This window comes from Schistocerca serialis, chromosome 2 (genome assembly GCF_023864345.2).
Source record: "Schistocerca serialis cubense isolate TAMUIC-IGC-003099 chromosome 2, iqSchSeri2.2, whole genome shotgun sequence".
In the NCBI taxonomy this organism is placed as follows: Eukaryota; Metazoa; Arthropoda; class Insecta; order Orthoptera; family Acrididae; genus Schistocerca; species Schistocerca serialis.
In genome coordinates this window covers 844579874-844603434 of record NC_064639.1, presented here as the reverse complement: position 1 = coordinate 844603434, position 23561 = coordinate 844579874, and the positions used below count along the sequence as shown (strand labels likewise).

At 45.2% G+C, this 23561-nt stretch overlaps 1 protein-coding gene across 1 annotated transcript in view; it reads right to left on the bottom strand.

Moving 5' to 3' along the window:
• The window catches only part of LOC126456455 (uncharacterized), a 478332-nt gene that overhangs the window by 150621 nt on the left and 304150 nt on the right, over positions 1 to 23561 (bottom strand). Inside the window, exon 22 of the mRNA XM_050092205.1 lies at positions 3640 to 3873. Within this exon, the coding sequence (XP_049948162.1) occupies positions 3640 to 3873 (234 nt within the window). The remainder of the gene's footprint in view (positions 1 to 3639; positions 3874 to 23561) is intronic.

Sequence of the window (23561 nt, the reverse complement as noted above, 5' to 3'; positions counted from 1 at the left end):
TTATTTTAAAGATTACCATCCTAAATCGTGTACCATGTCCGTGACGCTCTTTCCCCTATTTCTCGATAGCACAAAACGTACTGCCACTCTCTGAACTTTCTTGCCGTACTCCGTTAATCCTACAGCGAGCAGCAATACTCCAAACGACGACGGACAAACGTAGTGTGGGCAGTCTCCTTAGGAGATCTGTTGCACCTTGTAAGTGCTTTGCCAATATAAAGTAGACTTCGGTTCACCTTCCACGCAACATTTTTGATGTGTTCTTTCCAACTTAACTTGATCGTAATTTAATTACTAGGTATTTAGCTGAATTTACGGCCTTTAGATTTGACTGATTTATTGTGTCCTTTTAGCACTCATGTGGACGACCTCACACTTTTCGTTATTTAGGTTCAATTGCCAATTTTCACCAATGATATTATAGAAGTTTGACTTTCCTTTAATTTACGTCTATGGTCACAAACTTTTTGTTAACAGATTACCGGTTTCGGTCTATAATGACCATCATCAGATCTGCAGCAAAAAATGAGAAAAAACATAAACACACTCGCAGATTGTCTACAGCTTAAAAACAATAAATCGACAATAATGAAAAGTACTACTGATATGCGTTTGTGCGCTTTAAGTATGAAAAGGTATACCTGCTTTATAAAAACAAAATCCTAATGTACTGCAGCCATAGTGGCATCGTCAAATGTTAAATGCAAAATCAGCACCAGCATCGTGAAATATATATAAATAACATCATATGCACGAGTCATGTTGTCCGTAGCACTACTGTTCAAAACAAGCCGAATTTTACTATTGGCACTACACACGCTGGCAGATGACGTTCACACCCTGCCGTCGGAACGCCACATTGTGCACCCTGATACGTCACGCCACACAACGTTTTTCCACTATCCAATCGTCCAATGTTTACGCTCCTTACATCAAGCGAGGCGTCGTTTGGCATTTACCGGCGTGATGCGTGGCTTATGAGCAACGCTCGACCATGAAATTCAAGTTTTCTCACGTCCCGTCTAACTGGCATAGTACTTGCAGTGGATCTTGATGCAGTTTGAAACTCCTGTGCGATGGTCTGGATAGATGTCTGCCTATTAGACGTTACGACCCTCTTCAACTATCGGCGGTCCCTGTCAGTCAACAGACGAGGTGGACCTCTACGCTATTGTGCTGTACTTGTACCTTCTCGTTTCCACTTCACTATCACGTTGGAAACAGTGGAGTGTGGAAATATCGCGTACAGACGTATGACACAAATGGTTCAAATGGCTCTGAGCACTATGGGACTTAACATCTATGGTCATCAGTCCCCTAGAACTTAGAACTACTTAAACCTAACTAACCTAAGGACAGCACACGACACCCAGTCATAAAGAGGCAGAGAACGTATGACACAAATGACACCCAATCACCTGACCACGTTCGAAGTCCGTGAATTCCGCGGAGTGCCCCATTCTGCTCTCTCACGATGTCTAATGACTACTGCGGTCACTGATATGGATTACCTGGCAGTAAGTCGCAGCACAATGCACCTGACTTGAAAAACGTATGTTTTTGTGGGTTCCGGATACTTTTGATAACATAGTGTATTCGCAATCCGTGTTCAAGTCCTCCATGTTCGCTACTCTGATTTTCCTGCAGGAGGTCGAACGAAATTGTGCACCCGCAGTGAAGATGGTGGATTCATTACCCATCGAGGCGAATCAGCATTTCCGGAAGAACAGTCACTATGCATTCATATTATAATTCGCCTCGATGGGTAATGAATCCACCACCTTCAATGCGGATGTACAACTTCTTTCGACCTTCTGCGGGAACCTCAGTGTACCGAGAAAGAACGACACGGACAGAGACAGCAGATAGGTGGCGCTAGGTGTGGATGTGTGTCGGCCACGAAGGGTGCCGAGACAGTCCGCCCAAACGCCATAAACAATGTATCTGGGCGGCGCAGTGGTTAACGCAACCGCATAATAAGGAGGAGATCCTGGGTTCGTGTCCATCTGCGGTACACATTTTCACTTGTCGTCGCTGATTCTTCCGCATGAAGTACCGATGCGGCTGACATCATCAATTCCTTCTCTTTCTTTCCTTCGTCCCCCTTTCACCTGAAATTACGTAATATGGATCACAGCCTCGGACACCACCCGGTGTCTGTTCTTTCTGACCCGTCCGAAAGAACAGACATCACGCATACATATAACTGATTCGCTTCGATGGGCAATGAATCCACCATCTTCACTGCGAATGTAAAATATCGTTCGATCTTGAAGCAGGAATCTAAAATTAGCGAGCATGAAGGACATGGACGGTGAATGCGGATAGATGGCGCTAGGTGGGAATGTGGTTCGCCGAAACTAAAGCTACAGAGCATGTGCGTCACACGAGATGTTGAATATCCTCTCTGCCTCTTCTGCTACCGGCTTTCTTTAACATGAGTAACATAACCTTTTCTGTGAGGGTAGTAAATAAACAATGAATCTTGAATAAGTTATTAAAAAAATAATTTTGTAATTCGATCTAACCTTAACCCTTGCACCCATATTGGTCAAACAGTAAGAAAGCCACAGACAGAAAAAGATTTATTTGTTAATTTTACGCTATCAAAATTAAAAAAGTAGTGAGCAAAAGTTTACAGTCATCGTTTTTACGATTGGTAAGTGCACGAGTAAGCCGGTAGCGTAAGAGGGCGAGAGGATATTCCAAAATCTTGCGCCACACTTGCGAGATAGCTAAATGCCCTTTGTAGGCCAATTTGAGGTTGCTTCCCGGCTTGACATACGACAAGTGTCCTGAAATTGTATGTCTGGACTCACACTATACCACTGTGAAACAGTATTCGTTTGCACCCAGTATAATGTAAATTGTGCAAAAGAATGGCAGAGAAGAAGGGATATAGTTTACTTACAATTATAGTGTATGACATCAATATACAGATAAATATGAAATATTATTTTTTTTCTCTTCTGATTCCAGTCAGTATTACAAGTTATTCAAAGGTTGTACAGCCAATATATAGATGCCTTGTTAATTGAAATAATACATTTGATAATGGAGATACAGTTTTCCAAAGCACGTAAGGGAATCTACAACATAATAAATGTGACTGGTTGCAGAAATTTGTATTTACAAGTAACATTAATTCTCAACTTTTATTTCTCACTTCATGTTTGACTGAGACGTTTTGTATTGTGCCAATCGGGCTGTGTCTCTACTACCAATAATAAATATGTAAAGGGTGGTCCATATTAAGAGCATGTACTGTATCCTGCAAAGTGGCTCCGGTATTTTTCAGCAGCTTTTGTGCGAGTAGATGTATGGCAGACAAACGTCCCGAGCAACTAAAAGCAGATCGGTTCAACTGGCGTTCGGCTGAAATCTAACAAATAGATAAGTTGCGAACGTAAACAGTAGGTTAAACTGCAGGTTAATCTGTTTCCACGAAATTTATTTGTAATTTACATTCGTTGGCTTCGCCGACTTAGAGTTATCACCTTTTAACCTAACCTAGACTTCGCGCTACGCTGCAGATTAGCCTGTCAGGACGACGGAATCTACCGATCTCGGCCGAACGCCAGCTGAACCGTACTCGCGTCAGTGGACTCGCGGTGAGTGGTGGCGAGGCGAGGTACGCACCTCGGGCCCGGAGAGGACGGCGACCTCGCGGCCGCAGTGGTGGCAGACGACGCCGGCGGCGGTGTCGGTGGCGGCGGTCATGGTGTTGCTGCTCAGCTCGCCCGCCTCCGAGTAGAAGACGCTGTCGCTGCCCGGGCTCACCGAGCGCAGAGACTCCGCGCTCAGCGCCTTCAGCCGCTGCGCCTCGGGGCTGGCCACGCCCTCCTGCGGCGGCGGCGCCAACAAACATACTGTCTTAACATAGATAAAGCACCTAGCTGCACTTGCACTCAGTCAGGAGCGGATTTCCATCACAACAAGTGTACAGGTTGTGCTGGCCGCGGTGGCCGAGCGGTTCTAGGCGCTTCAGTCCGGAACCGCGCGACTGCTACAGTCGCAGATTCGAATCCTGCCTCGAGCATGGATCTGTGTGATGTCCTTAGGTTAGTTAGGTTTAAGTGGTTCTAAGTTCTAGGGGACTGATGACCTCAGATGTTGAGTCTCATAGTGCTCAGAGCCATTTCAACCATTTGTACAGGGTGTATCAAACGAATCATCCGATTTAAAAAAAAAAAAAAAAAAAAAAAAAAAAACAACATAACTATAATGTTAGTTGAGATATGTGCGTGAACAAGGTACTGTTGGAAACAGTAAACTTTCAAATTTTACGTGGTTCCTGATAGGTAGCAGCAGTGGGCGCTCACTAGTAAAAACGGTGTCGCGACACGGAAAGCGTTTTGTGTTCTACGTTTTGCGCAGTGCAAGTCAGTATTAACTATTCAGCGTGACTTTCGTACTAGGTATGGTGTGAGCCTCCTACAGTACAGCGCATTAGACAATGGCATCAACAATTACGAGAAACGGTTTGTTTGTGTAACGGCAAATCGGCGGTCCGTCCCCGAGCGTCTGACACAGACGTCGAACACATCAGCCATAGTTTCACAAGGAGTCCCTAGAAATCCCTTCGCCGTGCAGCTCGACAGCTCAGTATGCCCTGATGTCCGTCTGGCGTGTGTTGCGTCGACGTTAACACATGAAACCATACAAAATTCAGCTGCTGCAAGCTCTTCGTCAAGGTGACCAACAACAACGCGTCGACTTCTGTAATTTAGTTCTTAACAACATGGAGGATGACAGTTTTCTTCCACGCTGTTTAGTGACGAGGCAACATTCCATTTAAATGGAAAGGTGAACCGTCATAATGTGAGATTATGGGATACGGAACAACCACATGGAGTTGTACAACGTGAGAGGGACTGTAATTTAATGAGTTTTGTGCAATTTCACAGGGAAAGGTGTGTAGTCCATTTTTCCTCGCAGAGAACACTGTTACAGGAAGCACATGTCTCGATATGTTTGAGAACTTTCTTTTTCCACAGTTGGATACTGATTCGAACGACTTCATTTACCAACAGGATGGGTCACCGCCACAATGAAATCTGGAAGTGTGTGAATTTTTAAATCATACGATTACTGAACGATGCATCGGTCGCACTGGACCAAATGATTCAGCCTTACATCACTGGTCTGCAAGGTCACCGCAACTGACTGATTATTTATTGTGCTGTTTATAAAAGACTCTGTTTATGTGCCTCCATTACCAACAACAATGGTTGAAGTGAGACATCGCATAACAGCAGCTGTGGAAGCTGAAACTCACGACATGCTCGCTGCAGTGTGGGAACAGTTTGAATACCGCATTGCAATATGCCGTGCATCTCAAGGGGGTGCATACTGAACACCTATGGAAAGGTATAAAAAAACTTTTTGAGTTTCTCGTTCATCAAAAAACAAAATTCATTGCACATGTTTATTAGTTTCAGAAATATAGACGTGCCAAATCGGATGATTCTTTTTGATAAACCCTGTGTTTACAGAAGAACGCGAAAACTAATAGAGGCTGACACCTGGAAAGATCATGTTGGGTTCCGGAGAAATGTAGGAGCACACAAGGCCATACTGACCTTACGACTTACCTCAGAAGATAGGCTAAAGAAAGCCGAACATACGTCTATTGCATTTGCTCATTTAGAGACAGCTTTACACAATTCTGACTTTAAAATATATCCCTAGCATAGGACGTTTACGTACGCTAGTGCAGTGGTGCTCGACTCGGAGGTAAGCCGATTCGAATGCTGGTGATGGAAAATGTAGTGTGCCAATATTTGGCTGGCACGGGGAGGAGAGGTGGTTGGGTAAACATCCTGATCACCACTTTGCACTGAATTAAATCCCAAACCTCTCCACAGAGTCTAATGAAGTGAAGCCATATGACGCTGTAGTTGGTTATCCGCCCGTTGGATGGTGACATTACGCTCAGCGCCTCCGTTGGTGCAATTCTAAAAGAATTGGCTATGTGCCGGCACCGGATTTCACCCTCTCAGTTCCTTTTATCTATAACAACACAAACCTACCACCCAAAAACACACATCACAGTCATACATACGACACAGATACACCCACGACGAGGGAAGGCAATGGCAAACCACTGCCACCAGAATCTTGCCGAGGACGACGTTGCACTATTCCTGCTTCTGCTCCCCAACGTTCATCCCCTGAGTATGGAACCCTATGTTATGTATATTCTTTTAAATTCTTAAGAAACCACGAATGAAATACAGGGAGTGAAACGTTATCTGCAACTTATGCAGAAGCCAGACTGCAGCTACAACAATTGAAAGACATGAAGAAAATGCAGTAGTTGGGAAAGCAATCTGCACATTCAAGAATCAGAAAAGAAAAACAAGGAGAAATTTCAAAAGAGAATTACATTCAGGGAGAAGAAATGAATAAGGTTTGCCGATGACTTTGTAGTTAGATGAGAAGCGGAAAGAACTTGGCGGCATAGTTTAACGGAATGGCGATTGTCTTCGAAAGGGGTTATAACATGAATATCATCAAAGGTAAAACAACAGTAACAGAGGGTAACCGAATTAAATCAGTCTAATCAGAGGGAATTAGATTAGGAAGTGAGACATTAAAGGTAGTACATGAGCTTTGCTATTTGGGCAGCAAAATAACTGATGATGGCCGAAGTTGAGAAGATATCAAATGGCGACCTACAAATGCAAGAAAAGCGTTAGTGACATGATAAGTCTTTTAACATCGAATATAAACTTATGAGTCAGCAAATCTTTGCTGAAGGTATTTGTCTGGGAGGTATTTGCATGGAAGTGAAATGAGGACAATGAACAGTTCAGACAGAAAAGGATAGAGGGTGAAATTTCCTGACAGAATAAAACCGTGTGTCGGACCGGGATTCCAACCCGGTACCTTTACCTTTCACATTAATGTGGTCTACTATCTTTTTATTTTTTATTTATTGTAATTTTTTACTTATTTTTTAGCGTCACAGTCAGCTACATGCTGTAGGAGACAAGGTGTACAGGGTCGAATCCCCAGGGCCTGGACGTTATAGCTCTCCCCCCCCTATCGCTGTGCTGCACGCTCAAACTGCTCATTTTTATTTTAGTTAGTTAGTTTTTGCAGATGTATACACTGAGGAAACAAACTCATCCGGAATCCTGAAAAACCCGTAAGGCGATAAAGCATGGCGGGCGGGCCGAGTCTAAGGTGTAGGTGCGCCATTTTTCGTTCCGAATCGGGCGTTCGCCTGCCACGCCGGGAACACGACAACTTAGTGGTGGCGTGGTACAAACGCTGTTAAGATAACTGGAACAATACGCGCGGTAATGGGAACAGCGCGCAACCTCCGCTTGTGCAGTCTGCAAGTACTGCCAAAAGTCAAGGCGCGAGTGATGAGCATCCCCATATAGGTGTGCCAAGGTCCAGTCTTTTATCTAGAGAACCGCCCGAGACGTTGAGGCAGGAAACTATTCCACCTCTGGGTAAAGAAAGGACTCTGGGCCCATAACATACGGGGCCTCTCAGAAAACAACGGCTACACAGTTGAATCAGTGATGATCATCGTAGATACTACGACAGGCGCAGAGGGATGAGTCCGCCAGTCCTATGGCATGGAACAGCTAATTAGCTGGATACTTCCCACAGGTCGCACAATACCAAGCCGACGAGATACGAGTCGGCAAAAAATTGTGATGGATGTGCCGTCAAATCACAATCCACTGCAACAATGGGAACTTGCTTTCTACGACATTACTGGCGACACTACGTGGGGGAAAAGACGTAGAAATCCTTTGGTGGCGGCTGGCGCGTTCGTTGGAGTTCGACGCGAGATGACTAAGTTCCACAACGCTATGTGTGCAAACGCCGGCATGATACTACCGATCCGGCACCAGCGGGGAGAGGAACTTTGGCACAAGGACGGCAAATAAGTGGTGCGTAATGGAGGCCTCGACATCACACCATTGTGTATACATTGTGGCCATGTAGAGTGGCACGTACGTGAGACCAATCCCTCTTGCACGAGGGCAGCGAATAAATGTGTCACAAGAAGATGGACCAAGCAGTCAGAAAATATGCGAATTCCGCTTGAATACAACGTCCTATGGGAATCGGCATCGGTACAACTTGCGCAGTATGGACCATTCTGGATGCCATATAGGCATCCAGATAGACAACACGCTGAAAACTATAGAGGCGGCTTAGGGGGATGTGACGGATCATTATACGGATAATTCTCAAAATTTGACGAAAGCTGACCGCCGCTGTACGGCGCCTCGGTGACGTAAAAGTGATCCCAAGATAGCGGAGACGCCGAACACAGGGCAGGAGCACCAGATACTGCCGGGGAAGCCCGCAACCAATAGACAGCGCCGTAGATTTGCACACATTCGTCATACTTCTAGCAGTCCTGCAATGACCGCAAATGGTCTCGATGATCTATACGACCTCTCCCCGGCAACGAACCAGCAGCTGTAGGTCATCTGCGTATGCGCGACACCATAAGGTGTAACCGCATAGGGAGAGTCCAGACAAGGCGCCGTCAGCGAGCCTACGAGCGGCTCCAGCGCCACTGCATGAAGGTACACGTATAGTGGGGGCAGCCTTGGCGGTCCGAGCGTTGGATCGGTATCGCACCCGCCACACACCCATTGACCTGGACCAACAAACGCCCGCTGCCAAGGAGCCGCCGAAGGACGATGATGAACCGGACAGGGAGCCCATCCGTTCTAAGACAGAATGTAGAAATAAATGGCGTACGCCGCGCAAGGTAGCTGCGTGGTCTAAGGCATCTCGTCACGGTTTGCACGGCTCCCCCCGTCGGAGTTTGGATGCCTCCCTCGGACATGGGTGTGTGTGTTGTCCTTAGCGTAAGTTGGTTTAAGTTAGATTAAGTAGTGTGTAAGCTTAGGGAATGATGCCTTAGCAGTTTGGTCCCGCAAGATCTAACCACAGATTTAAAATAAATTTTACATGGCGCATCAAGACAAACTCGCTGTCAAAATCTTCGGCTGCTATCGCCGCATGAAGTCTGCACGCCTCTGCCAGTACAGTCACGTCTCGACAGCCTCCATTGGCTGTCTTGAAGTTAACTGTGCCGCCTGGCGTCGTTTACTCGGCGGAGAGGACAGCAGGTCAGAGGAGCCTGCAGCGACCCGCCAATAACAGCGCAAAAATCCGTATGTATAAGGTGATAGGGCGGTAGTGGGCCGTCGTATTTCCTGAAGATAGCGTTAGTGACCTCCACGAACGTGAAAGGTTCCATTAACCTAACCCACGCCTCAACCGCGAGAGCGCGTGGAACGTCCACTGCGATAGGATCTAAGTCCAAGACGGCCCCATCATCGGAACGGCAGACTCGATGACAATGTTCGATAAAACTGTCTAGTATGTCCGCTTGGCAGATGACCCGTTACGCACGGTGATGGACGAGTTCGGTGACTAAGTTTCATCTGCGGTGTGTGTGATCGTGCACAGTACGATGCATGGAAGAATTTTCCCACCACAGCACATTAGGTTTGCAGGCACGCACTCAACGCACTATTGTTTTCGGTGAGTAGTCGCTAGTAGCTTCTTCTTCATCACGCTGCGTTCAGTTTTTAATTCCGTGAAAGGTGTCTCAGCATCAAGGTTGCGGACGGCGGTGAAGTAGAAGTCTGCAGTGTGCCTGTGCTAGGCAGCCACCTTCCTGGTGTAAGTGATGAATGTGCGACTGAGCATCGGTTTAGCATATTCCAGCCACTACTCCACTGTGGTACAGTGGTTGGGAAGGGAGTGAGACAGGATTGTAGCCGCTCCCCGATGTTATTCAATCTGTATATTGAGCAAGCAGTGAAGGAAACAAAAGAAAAATTCGGAGTAGGTATTAAAATCCATGGAGAAGAAATAAAAAATTTGAGGTTCGTTGATGACATTGTAATTCTGTCAGACACAGCAAAGGACTTGGAAGAGCAGTTGAGCGGAATGGATAGCGTCTTGAAAGGAGGATATAAGATGAACATCAACAAAAGCAAAACGAGGATAATGGAATGAAGTCGAATTAAGTCGGGAGATGCTGAGGGAATTACATTAGGAAATTAGACACTTAAAGTAGTAAAGGAGTTTTGCTATTTGGGGGAGCAAAATAACTGATGATGGTCGAAGTAGAGAGGATATAAAATGTAGACTGGCAATGGCAAGGAAAGCGTTTCTGAAGAAGAGAAATTTGTTAACATCGAGTATAGATTTAAGTGTCAGGAAGTCATTTCTGAAAGTATTTCTATGGAGTGTAGCCATGTATGGAAGTGAAACATGGATGATAAATAGTTTGGACAAGAAGAGAATAGAAGCTTTCGAAATGTGGTGCTAAAGAAGAATGCTGAAGATTAGATGGGTAGATCACATAACTAATGAGGAGATACTGAATAGGATTGGGAACAAGAGAAGTTTGTGGCACAGCTTGACTAGAAGAAGGGATCGATTGGTAGGACATGTTCTGAGGCATCAAGGGATCACCAATTCAGCATTGGAGGGCAGTGTGGAGGGTAAAAATCGTAGTGGGAGACCAAGAGATGAATACATCAAGCAGATTCAGAAGGATGTAGGTTGCAGTACGTACTGGGAGATGAAGAAGTTTGCACAGGATAGAGTAGCATGGAGAGCTGCATCAAACCAGTCTCAGGACTGAAGACCACAACAACAACAACTCCACTACTGATGCACAGCATAGGAGACGCCATTCACACCTTGTCCACGTATCAGTGATACGTCAGCAACAATCAGGATCCTGCAGATGCTGAGAGTTGGGTTTCCATGGCGACCGACTCCCCCAAACCTCCTGGCGGGAAAGGAGTAATGTGCAACTGTACGCGCAATAGTCAAACACCCAAGGCCAGCGCTGACATCAAGCACCGAATCAACCAGCCCACGGAAGACCTTAAATGCAGTGTAACTGACTTGCCGAATGACTCGTGAAAAACACCTATCCCGGATCGTGCGCGAGCTGTACCTTCGAGGTATCGCGTAAGGTTAATTCGCAAACAATGAGATGTAGCTCCTGCAAAATTTGAGCGCTGAACTTTCCGGCCGAGTACGCAAGTAAAGTTCCCTCCAAACAAAACATGTTCACGTGATGTAAGAATTGTGGGGCAACCTCCTCCGCATAAAATCGTGCCCTTTCACGCCGTTGCCCGATTTCAAAAGGCGCATGGAGTGAACTGTAAATGCAGCACCCCTGTCAGACGGGAGATACATAATATCGTTAATCAGGATGGCTTCTCGTACATAAACCACCACTCCACTGCCAAGGTGATCGCCATGAAGGCATAGATGTCGTATCCTGTACATGTACATTTATACTCCGCAAGCCACCCAACGGTGTGCGGCGGAGGGCACTTTACGTGCCACTGTCATTACCTCCATTTCGTGTTCCAATCGCGTATGCTTCGCGGGAAGAACGACTGCCGGAAAGCCTCCGTGCGCGCTCGAATCTCTCTAATTTTACATTCGTGATCTCCTCGGGAGCTATACGTAAGCGGAAGCAATATATTCGATACCTCATCCAGAAATGCACCCTCTAGAAACCTGGACAGAAGCTACACCGCGATGCAGAGCGCCTCTCTTGCAGAGTCTGCCACTTGAGTTTGCTAAACATCTCCGTAACGCTATCACGCTTACCAAATAACCCTGTGACGAAACGCGCCGCTCTTCTTTGGATCTTCTCTATCTCCTTGTAAGGTGTCAGGCAAATCCAACACCTTCCATGAAAACCCTGACATGATAAGCAAATCCAGTAGTATGTCACATAGCTCCGAATAAATCGTGACATTAAATTAACCAAAGTAATACGAGTAATGGGTGAGCAAATGGAATACCACAGACTAACACAAGAATGCCTAAATGCATGTCATACCTTCCCACCGTGAGACAGACGCAGTTCCGAGGGGAGAAACGAGAACAGAAGCCGAGAGCAGAACCGTGTTAAGCTGGAAGGCCCTACGATAAGGGACGGACACCCACGTCGCCAGCTAACCGCTAGGACCACAACCCAGTCGCAAGTTTTAGCGTGAGACTTTTTCGCGTCTCTGTTACGTCAGGACCACCCCCCAGCCCATGTTAAAAGATAGAGCCCTCCAGAAGAACAGTGTAGATCTTACGATGACACTAAAAGGACCACACCAGGTGCAAGTTTTAGCGTGAGACTTTTTCGCGTCTCTGTTACGTTGCAAACTTTAAAAACATTGCCGCACCACGGAAAGTATAACGTTTCTCATTGGATAGACAGAATTTTTGTAGGCGGAGCTTGAGGTTGACATTGAGACCCTGATTGGTCAGATGAAAACACAGCCAGATAGTTTTTTTAAACCAACTTCGGTAAATTGTAGTAAGGAGAAGTTAGGAGGAGTTGCTTCCGAGACGGCGAGGTGAGCGGAGCTGTGCTGTCCGCCGCACCCTGCTGAACACCGACAAGGTAATGAACGCACGCAATGCCGCATAACAGCGCATAAAGCTTCACTCAGAACTGCAGAAGTCTCATCTGTTACACCCACTTTTTGCGTAATACTAGTGTCGATCGTCAATTAAAGCTCATGGTGTTCACATTTGCCACTTGAAGTAAAAATCTGAAACGCGATGACTTTTCTGTTATATAGTTATTGAGAAGCCACATCAGCCACTGTAATTTACGACAAGTTAGGTAAGTAATTAAAGATAATTGAGGGTCACTGTAGACCATTTTGATAGTTTTCTCTTTTGTGAAACTTAATTTAAACCTAGATTATAGATGTGATATGGCATAGGTCATCCTTCGATCCATTGTAGAACTTGGAAACCCATTCATGGAATATTCGTTCACATTTTTGTTGAACGCAGTTGGTTTTTATCATCCTGTATTAAAACATTTCCTTTTATCAATAGTGCAATTTATAAACAATGTTTTGTGAGTAGAATAAAATTTCCAATGGTAAACTTAAGTGCTTTTTCGACGTTATTTTACCAGCTAACTAAAAATAGGAAAGCCTTGAACCCCTTCCACTAAATTTAGTTAGTATTAAGATTCTTTTACAGGGAGTGCAGTGGAGCTGACGCTGAAAACATTAAGTATTTGTTTATATCATCGCTATTCTCACTGAACTCTTCTGAACTCTACATGTCATGCGTGGTCTGGCGTCTCCTTCCCAGCAACAGGTCCCAGGTTCAAACTAGCCAATTCCCTAAAAAACACGCTCAGAGCGTCGTTGCGCAAAAGTGGTAGGGAGACACGATATGGAACGAACAGACACCACACAGAATGTTAGATCTCTGTCAACCCGACCTGGTACGGATCCCACACTGATGAGCAATACTCAAGTATAGGTCGAACGAGTGTTTTGTATGCCACCTCCTTTGTTGATGGACTACATTTTCTAAGGACTCTCCCAATGAATCTCTACCTTGCACCCGCCTTACCAACAATTAATTTTATATGATCATTCCACTTCAAATCAGATATTTTACAGAAGTAAATGCTACCAGTGTTTGTTCCGCTATCATATAATCATACAATAAAGGATCCTTCTTTCTATGTATTCGCAAAACATTACATTTGTCTATGTTAAGGGTCAATTTCCACTCCCTGCTCCAAGTGCCTATCCGCTGCAGATCTTCCTGCATTTCGCTGCAATTTTCTAATGCTGTAACTTCTCTGTATACTACAGCATCATCCGCGAAAAGCCGCATCGAACTGCTATCCGTGGTAGCGCTACTTACTGCACCTTCTGTAACAGTGAAATATCCAGTTTCGAGCCGATATCATTTCTTTCAGGAGGTGGATCTCGACGGGTGGGCGGGTCCCGTTGGCATTCAGTGTCGCGATAAAGTACGCCTGGAGCTGTGCCCCAGCGAGGTCGAGGGCTACAGCCTGCTGCTGTGAAGATTTTGGGGCAGCCAGCAGCAGGCGCTGCCGGCGCCCCACGCACGCACGACGCAGAAGTTGACGTCAGCTGGTTGCCTCCGCTAACGGTGGAGACTCCTGCACGGGATCTACTGTTTCTTCAAAGCTCTCGCTCCACGTCAGGGGTAACACTTCTTCACCGTGGTATTCACATGCTCAGCGCCTGCCGACACTGCCAGATCGTCCAGGTCATTGGATGACGTCGTTACCGCACATAGGTTCATATCCTCAATTTGTTCTTGGAGAGCCCCTCTACAATCGCTTGAAATTTGTTGGAATCGTTTTCTTATACCCTGCATATTCACGACCAATCATAAAACATAGAGAGCGTCTCGATATGCGACGTAAGCAATCCGCTAAAGGTAATTCATTTACTTGGCAGTAACGCCCGACATAGGTTTCTCATAGATATCGACGAGATATCGCGCATGTACTGCGCTTAGTTTATTTCATTTGCACTTATTTCGGCTATGTCCCTTCCAGTCATTCACCGAATGAGGTAAAGCGCGTCGCTATAGTGCACAATGAGTCATAAAGGTGGAAAGCCATCTGAATTAATACAAATAGTTCAAATGGCTCTGAGCACTATGGGACTTAACATCTGAGATCATCAGTTTTCTAGAACTTAGAACTACTTAAACCTAACTAACCTAAGGACATCACACACATCCATCCACAAGGGCCGGCCGTCGTGGCCGAGCGGTTCTAGGTGCTTCAGTTCGGAACTGCGCGACCGCTACGGTAGCAGGTTCGAATCCTGCCTCGGGCATGGATGTGTGTGATGTCCTTAGGTTAGTTAGGTTTAAGTAGTTCTAAGTTCTAAGAGACTGATGACCTCAGATGTTAAGTCCCATAGTGCTCAGAGCCATTTGAGCCATCCCCGAGGCAGGATTAGAACCTGCGACTGTAGCGGTCGCGCGGTTCCAGACAGAAGCGCCTAGAACCGCTCGGCCACACTGGCCTGCTTGCCACTCCGATTCGCGTATTTTATCCTTGGCAATCTCTCGACTATTTTGTGATAACACAAAACGAGATACCCCTTTTTTTAACTTTTTCGATGTCCTCTGTCAATCCCATTTAATGTGAATCCCACACCACACAGTGATGTTCCAGAGGATGCCGGACAAACGTAACGTAAGCAGTCTCTGTTGCATTTTGTAAGTGTTCTGCTTATAAATCGCACAGTCTCTGGCTTCCTTTCCCCGCAACATTATCTACGTGATCATTCCAATTTAAGTTATTCGTAACGGTAACCTCTAACTCTAGTTGGATTTACAGTGTGTGTTTTATCGTGTAGCATAAATTCCATTGATTATACTCACCATATAGCGCGGCACAGATGGGCCCAACAACGTGCCGAATGGACCGCTCAGGATTGGCAACACATTCTCTTCACCGACGAGTATCACTTATACCTTCAATCAGCCAATAGTCGGAGACGTGTTTGGAGGCAACCTGGTCAGGCTGAACGCCTTAGACACACTGTCCAGCGATGCAGCAAGGTGCAGGATCCCTGCTGTTTTGGGGTGGCATTACGTGGGGCCGACGTACGCCGCTGGTGGTCATGGAAGGCGCCGTAACGGCTGTACGATACGTGAATGCCATCCTCCGACCGATAGTGCAACCATATCGACAGCATATTGTCGAGGCATTCGTCTTCATGGACGACAATTCGCGCCCCCCCATCGTGCGCATCTTGTGAATGACTTCCTTCATCATAACGACATCGCTCGACTAGAGTCGCAAGCATGTTCTCCGGACACGAACCCTATCGCACATGCCTGGGGTAGATTGAAAAGGGCTGTTTATGGTCGACGTGACCCACTAACCACTCTGAGGGATCTACGCCGAGTCGCCGTTGAGGACAATCTGGGCGAACAGAACCTTGATGAACTTGTGGATAGTATGCCATGACGAATACAGGCACGCATCAGTGCAAGGGGACGTGCTACTGGGTATTAGAGGCGCCGGTGTGTTCAGCAATCTGGACCACCAACTCTGAAGGTCGCGCTGTATGGTGGTACAACATGCGATGTGTGGTTTTCATGAGCAATAAAAAGGGCGGAAATGATGTTTATGTTGATCTCTATTCCAATTTTCTGTACAGGTTCCGGAACTCTCGGAACCGAGGTGATCAAATATTTTTTGATGTGTGTATATCAGTTTCATCCTGTGTTCAACATACAGGCACAGTAATGTATAAGGGGCGATCAAAAAGTTTCCGTTCGCAGGTTGCACAGTCTAGTGTCTGTATGTCAGTCAGGCAAAATTGCCGTCAGCACTGACGCAATCGTCCCATCGACGCACCAGGATGAAGATACCCATTTGGTAAAACATGATGTGCTACAACGTGAAGAAGTCCTTAACTACCAGCTGCACACCATCGTCAGACAGGAATCGTCGACCAATCAAAGCCTTTTTTAAGGGACCGAATGGGAGGTAATCGCATGACTATAGGGCGGGTGCTCCAGTGTCTCCGATTTCAGGTAGGGTGATGGGTGAGGTTGGCCTCCCAGATAGACCTGGGCCTTCTCGCAACCAGCACGGAACTTGGCGCACCATTCCATAATTCGGGTTTTCACATCGTACACATTCTTCACTCTCCGAACGTCCGCCTCCTTAGCCGATTGGACAGCAGGCACGGTAGCTCAGCGTGTTCTGTCAGAGGGTTAGCTACCCTCTGTAATAAAAAAAAGTTAGTGAACGGATCAACGAACAACCTGAACGAGTGTCACGGACGTCTGCCCCGGACAAATTCAACGAATAAAAAATAGGGGTCAAAGCGTCTTACTGCCACGCAGCAGACCTAGGTTCGATTTTCGAGCGAGCCAAGGATTTTTTCTCCGCTTGGGTACTGTGTGTTGTGTTGTCCTCATCATCATTTTATCGCCCACTTTGGCGTCAACTTAAAAGACTTGCAAATTGGTGCCCGAACTTCCCTAGGTGTGACTTCCAGCCATCAATGCCATACGATAATTTAATTTCATTCTCCGATCAATGTCTATCGGTGTTTGTCCTTCGGCAGCCAAGAAAAAAAATAACAACACGTTGGTCCTGTTTGGACGCATTGGTAATAAGGTCACCGTAGTTCAAGTCAGTAAGACGCGAATGCCAGACCTCTTGCTTGCATATCGATGCTTATATTCTCGTATCAGAGTCGCACTACGTTGCTTATACGTCGCAGCAACGCTCTCAAACGGAAACTTTTTTTGTCCTCGCCATATAGTATGCAACGATCACGGTTATTTAGTTCTTTTCATTTATATGGCAAGAGCCTTATTCGTTGGTCTACCAGCCCCATCTGTTTCTTCCTGCCCTGGTGCGCTAGTTGTCATGTCGCTGTTGGTATACAGCCTTGCTGCAATGTGCTGGACGTTGCCTCGCCGTCTAGTTCTGCGTCCTCCTCTTCCTAGCATCCCACATGTTTTCCAGAGGATGCTGTATTAGGTCTATCCTCTAACATTCTTACTGTATGACGAAACCAGGTTAATCTTCGACACTGCAGTACTTCGTTTTTTTTCTAATCCTCTAAACTTGATATCTTCATCAATTGGAACCCCCTTCCCCTAAAAAAAAGGTTCTATGATTTTAGCAGTGTTACAGTAGATTGATGCAAGTGGTTTTTGAAGTTGGTGCTGAGCGACCTCTGATTAGAATCTTAATATAACTACTACATCAGGTGGCGTAGTGGAAAGGCACTGGAGTCTCACTAGGGAGGTTGGATGTTCAAATCCGCGTTCGGCCATCGAAATTTTGGTATCCGTGGTTTCTCTGAATCGCTTAAGCGATAGTTTTTTTAAAGGACGCGACTGATTTCTTATGCTATACTTGCCCAGTTCGAACGTGTGATTCCTCTCTAATTACTTCGTCTTGGAGGAAACTTTAGGCCCCAAGTTCCCTTCTTCTTTGATTCTAAAACGCTCACATAAGATGAGGGTAAATAATATAGATGAAATAGTTTCCTTTCTTGTCAGTCCAGTGGACATCTTGAAAATTTCCAATTTCTCCAGTTGATGATTTTCTTGAATAGAAAATATCTTTTATACAAATTTAAGGAACCCTTTCGATTTTGAGGATGTCTACGCTAAAAGGCCACAGTTCCGAAAGGAAATGAAACGAAACGAGCGTATAGCATCGTCGGTCGGGAGGCCCCATCCGGGGAAGTTCGGCCTCCAAGTGCAAGACTTATTTCAGTCGACGCCATATTGGGCGACATGCACGCCAGAGATGAGGATGAAATGATGATGAGAACACAACACCCAGTCTCCGAACGAAGAAAATCTCCAACCCGGCCGGGAAACGAACCCGGGTCCGCTTGCATGGGATGCATGCACGTTACCACTCAGCTAAGCAGTCGGACTTCCGAAAGGAGATTTATACTTATAGTTAAGAATTCTAACGTGCGTGGCGGAAGACATTTGCAGTTACTCCGGTAAAGCCCAGCAGCCACGTCCTGCTCTTACAGTATAGTTTGCATCAAGAGGTCTAATACAGTCTCTATAAGGTTACAGCATACAGAATTAGAAAGAAGAAAGTTACTTATTATTTTGTTTCCAGTTTTCAGTAGTGCTAAGCAGCATATGATGCTGCTATGTAATATTAAGCCATTCCAAAATTAAGTACAGATAATTTACGATTCAAAATATTGGCAATCACTAGACATTACTTTCTCCTATCTTTCGAACAGCAAACGAAACCCGCGGCGAAAGAACTGGGCATCTTTTGAGATCATGAATCGATCCAAATTTGCACTTAATCATATGATAGGAAGTGCTGGTCAGCCAGGCCGTCTGCCACTGATCGAGAAACGTGGTAGTCAGAGCGAACAATATCTCTATGATACGGCGGGTGTGTAAGACTTCCCATTTCAACGTTTTGCAAGTATATTTTGACGGCTTTTGCGACGTGAGGTCGAGCATTGTCAAGCTACCAGATGACTTTCTCATGTCTACCGCTGTATTCGCGCAGTTTGTCTTTCAGGCTCAGCTCAGACGCATCAGTTTCTCTCGATACCAGTCTGCTTTGATTGTTTCCGCCGATTTCAGCCTGCTCTCTGCCATTCCCACGCCGGTTTTCGACGCCAAAATCACCGTTCGCGAAGCGTTGAAACCATTCTCTGTACGTTCTTTCACTAAAAGGTGCGTCACCACCTCACCATAGGTGTTACCCAGCATTTTACGAGCCTTAGCCGCAGATTTGTTCATGTTAAAGTAGAAAATTACAACTTCTCGCAAATGGTGAGAACTGGGCTCGTAAGTTGGCAAATTCAATCGAGAATAACTTTATGATGCAATCACAAATCGATTAATATTTTGATGGTGTTATGTTGTCGTGTGCTTACTGTGTATACTTAAAACCTACCATCTGCACCACCACTTGCCACTGACGACATCTATTGCAAAACGGCGGAAAGAAAGTTGTAGGCCTAATATTTACAACATATCAGGCCTTAGAGCGACAGTCACATTCATGTGTTGTAAACGTTTCTATTCGTATCTAAATAACTGAAATGGGTCTTTTACTAATGTTTTACATTCAGATTGAGCTGGAAAGTGGTGTGTGTGTATGTGTGTGTGTGTGTGGGGGGGGGGGGGGGTGGTGGGGGGTGGAGGGGGAGGCGTTGGTGGGTGGGTGTGCGTTATAGCCGCTCTTATAATCTTACTGAATTCCTCGGGAGGCTGCGTGCTATTACTTTCCTCTGCCCCGTTTAAATTACTGCTCTTACTGGAAATCAATACCAAACGGCCGCAAGGGAAACAGTGAACTTTGTCGAGTAGCTATGCAGAGCCACGCGGCTGCCTGGTAACAAATACATTATTTATTTTTTTTAGCACTACTTCTCTCCATACCCATCCTACTCTTCACGCTTCCTCATTTTCTTCTTGCAATGAATATTTGTTAATCTATGTATAATTTAAAGTTCACAGCTAGTTGTCAAATAGGGAAAAGTAATGTAATTTGGCGAAAATAATATTCAACTACAGAGCTACAGAATGTTCATTATAATGAATTTGGGACACTTTGTACATGTCAAGATACGATGCGTTGGAAAACTGCCATCAGAGATATTAGCAAGTCGTGTGTGTGTGTGTGTGTGTGTGTGTGTGTGTGTGTGTGTGTGTGTGTGTGTGAAAGAGAGAGAGAGAGAGAGAGAGAGAGAGAGAGAGAGAGACAGAGACAGAGAGTGAGAGAGAGAGAGAGAGACGGTGATCTGTTCCGTCAGTGTGGCACGATTCTGGTGGCAGAGATGTAGAGATCCATCACAGATGAGGTAATCTGACAGCTGTCCGCTAACAACAGATAATGTACTGAAATCGCAGACTGTACCTGTTGTGGAGGAGCAACAAGTACTCTCAGATGGAGGAATTGTGCTCCCAAGACTCAACACGTTGCTGTTTGCTCCTTCTAAAGAGGGCAAAGTTCAGGGACCCGCCGATTAAACAGCGGCAACAGGTGAGCCGGGAGCTGCAGTCGCCATCAAAGCTTCTGGGTGGCGTGTAATCGCGTCATAGGGTATAACAGCGGAGAGTAAATACCTCGCAGCGCTTACTAGTTACGATAAAGCATCTGATTAATTAGTGTGCGCATTATTTGAGGTCATCTGAGTCAGCTCTACGGCTGGGTAACAACAAATGCAGATTTTAACATTTACTTCCCCAGCAGAAATACTATGAAATCTGGGCTTCATAAAATGTGAACGCGACTCGTCAGCAAACGTTGACAGTCAAAATGTGCTCTTTCCTTTCAGCCTATTTATGTGTTGGGCTTTATGTCTCTTTTAACACTCATGTTGATACAGTCAGATCCGTTAGGAAGGTGAAAGGCCGCTGCAGTGTAACATCACCTAAGACCTAAACTAGGCCGACTGGGTTTCGAATTCCAATTCTCCTCAGCAAGACTCAGCATTCTGTCGCAGGGATATTTCTCCGAATCAAAGGCAGAAGACGACGATTATGACGAAGAAAAGGTGGACAGTGCGAGGGAGAGGGTGGAGACATAAAAAGAAGTGCAGTACTGCCAGTAGCTGTAATTCCAAAGTAGTTCGCATTTGCTTAGAGAATAAAAGATCGTATTGTACAGATTGATATACATGCATCGTCTTCAGTTCTTCAACTAACAGAGTGGCGTATCCTTTTACTCGGAAGTGCTGGTCTCTCTCTCTGATTTGGACTAAAGAACTCCATTTAAAGTATGACTGACAGTGTTCTGCTTGTCTCAGATTAATACGAGGCGTATTCCAAAACAAAGCTCCATTTACTCATAAAAAATAAGCTCATGACAAAAGGTTTCTACTAACAGTAATATTTAACTACACAACTACTTTACTTTTCTATGTAATCGTCGTTCACATATATACACTTTCTGTAACGCTGCACCAGCTTCTCTAACCCCTCTGTATAGAAGTTTGCCGCCTGAGAATTGACCATCTGGTAATATCAGTCTTGAGTTCATCGTCTTTCTGATTTCGTTGTCGATCTGAGGTACAGCGCCTTGTAGCGCGACACTGTAAGTAAGAGATGTTAGCACGCAGACAGCTTCATACACGAACCATGTCTCGCATAACAGATGCGTCCGGATCCGGTACCAGCTGCAAGTAGTTTCGGCTATGAACGAAAGGTGTCAGCATCTTACGGTCTATGAAATCATTAGGTGGTTATAACCCTATATTTGGGAAACAAAACTCAATTTATTGCGATTATTGCGACTTCCGTTAATTATTGCTAATTTGTTTAATTAATGGGTGAATGATGGTGTGAATACGAAGTAGTAAATAAATGAATATTGGTATGTCTATTAACTAAGTATGCGTTAGCGTGAGAACTGTGTACTGCGAGACTGAATCACGTTCAGCGGAAATTATAAAGTGCAGCTAGCCAGTTCACGGGACTGGGAAAAACAAGACACAGTTTACGATGATTCTGTTATATTGATATTCTGGAGTTTTTAGATTTGCTTATTTACTATATTATTCATAGAAGCTATTAAGTTACGATTGGTCAAATATAAAAGACGCGGGATTACGCGGCTTGATACTAATACCGGATTGGGTAGCCGCGCGGGGTAGCCGCGAGGTCTGGGGGCGCCTTGTCACGGTTCCCCCGTCGGAGTTTAGAGTCCTTCCTCGGGAACGGTTGTGAGTGTCGTCCTTCGCGTAAGTTAGTTTAAATTAAATTAAGTAGTGCGTAAGCTTAAGGACCGATAACCTGAAAAGTTTGGTCTCTTAAGACCTTGCCACAAATTTCCAATTTTCCGGATTGGGTATGATGTGTATCAGCCAATAAGAGACAGTGCATTCGCGCGTATTTTGTGGGCTAAAGAACTGCTTTGTGAAACTCAAGTTGAATTCTGATCTCAGCCTTGATCATATTCGGACGTGGATATAAGGAGCACTGAATACGTGTAAACATTTTGCTGAATAATGGCTGAAACTTGAGTGTGAAGTGGCGCAAAGCGGGCGCGAGCATGTGACAAATACGAACAGGTTCAAATGGCTCTGAGCACTATGGGACTTAACAAAAAAAAATTGTTCAAATGGCTCTGAGCACTATGGGACTTACCAGCTGTGGTCATCAGTCCCCTAGAACTTAGAACTACTTAAACCTAACTAACCTAAGGACATCACACAACACCCAGTCATCACGAGGCAGAGAAAATCGCTGATCCCGCCGGGAATCGAACCCGGGAACCTGGGCGTGGGATGGGACTTAACATCTGTGGTCATCAGCCCCCTAGAACTTAGAACAACATAAACCTAACTAACTTAAGGACATCACACACATCCATGCCCGAGGCAGGATTCGAACCTGTGACCGTAGCGGTCACGCGGTTCCAGACTGAATCGCCTAGAACCGCACGGGCACACCGGCCGGCGACGAACAGGCGAAATTCCGATTTTACTAAGTAAACTGTCACTTTTCAGTAACTAAAATCCGCGTGGCGTGTTGAAAAAGGTGCGACCGCATACTGAACATTTGTAGTGGTCAAATTGTGTAATATTTGGCGAACATTCTGTCACAGATAATCCGTTTGTATATCATTTGGGTAACTGGTTTTACTGATTATCATAAGCTGGCTATTAAAAGTGAATAAACTACGTGTGAAAGACTAATCAGTAATTTAAGATTTGTATCGGCTTGGTAGTGTTTTTGTATAAAAAAATGTACCAATATATCAAAGTTTTTACTCACAAACTACCTTACAATCAATTGTGCAGTTATTCTTATACTGTTGTTGTTGTTGTTGTTGTGGTCTTCAGTCCTGAGACTGGTTTGATGCAGCTCTCCATGCTTCTCTATCCTGTGCAAGCTTCTTCATCTCCCAGTACCTACTGCAACCTACATCCTTCTGAATCTACCTAGTGTATTCATCTCTTGGTCTCCCTCTACGATTTTTACCCTCCACGCTACCGTCCAATACTAAATTGGTGATCCCTTGATGCCTCAACACATGTTCTACCAATCGATCCCTTCTTCTAGTCACGTTGTGCCACAAACTTCTCTTCTCCCCAATCCTATACAATACTTCCTCATTAGTTATGTGATCTACCCATCTAATCTTCAGCATTCTTCTGTAGCACCACATTTCAAAAGCTTCTATTCTCTTCTTGTCCAAACTATTTATCGTCCATGTTTCACTTCCATACATAGCTACACTCCATACATATGAATAC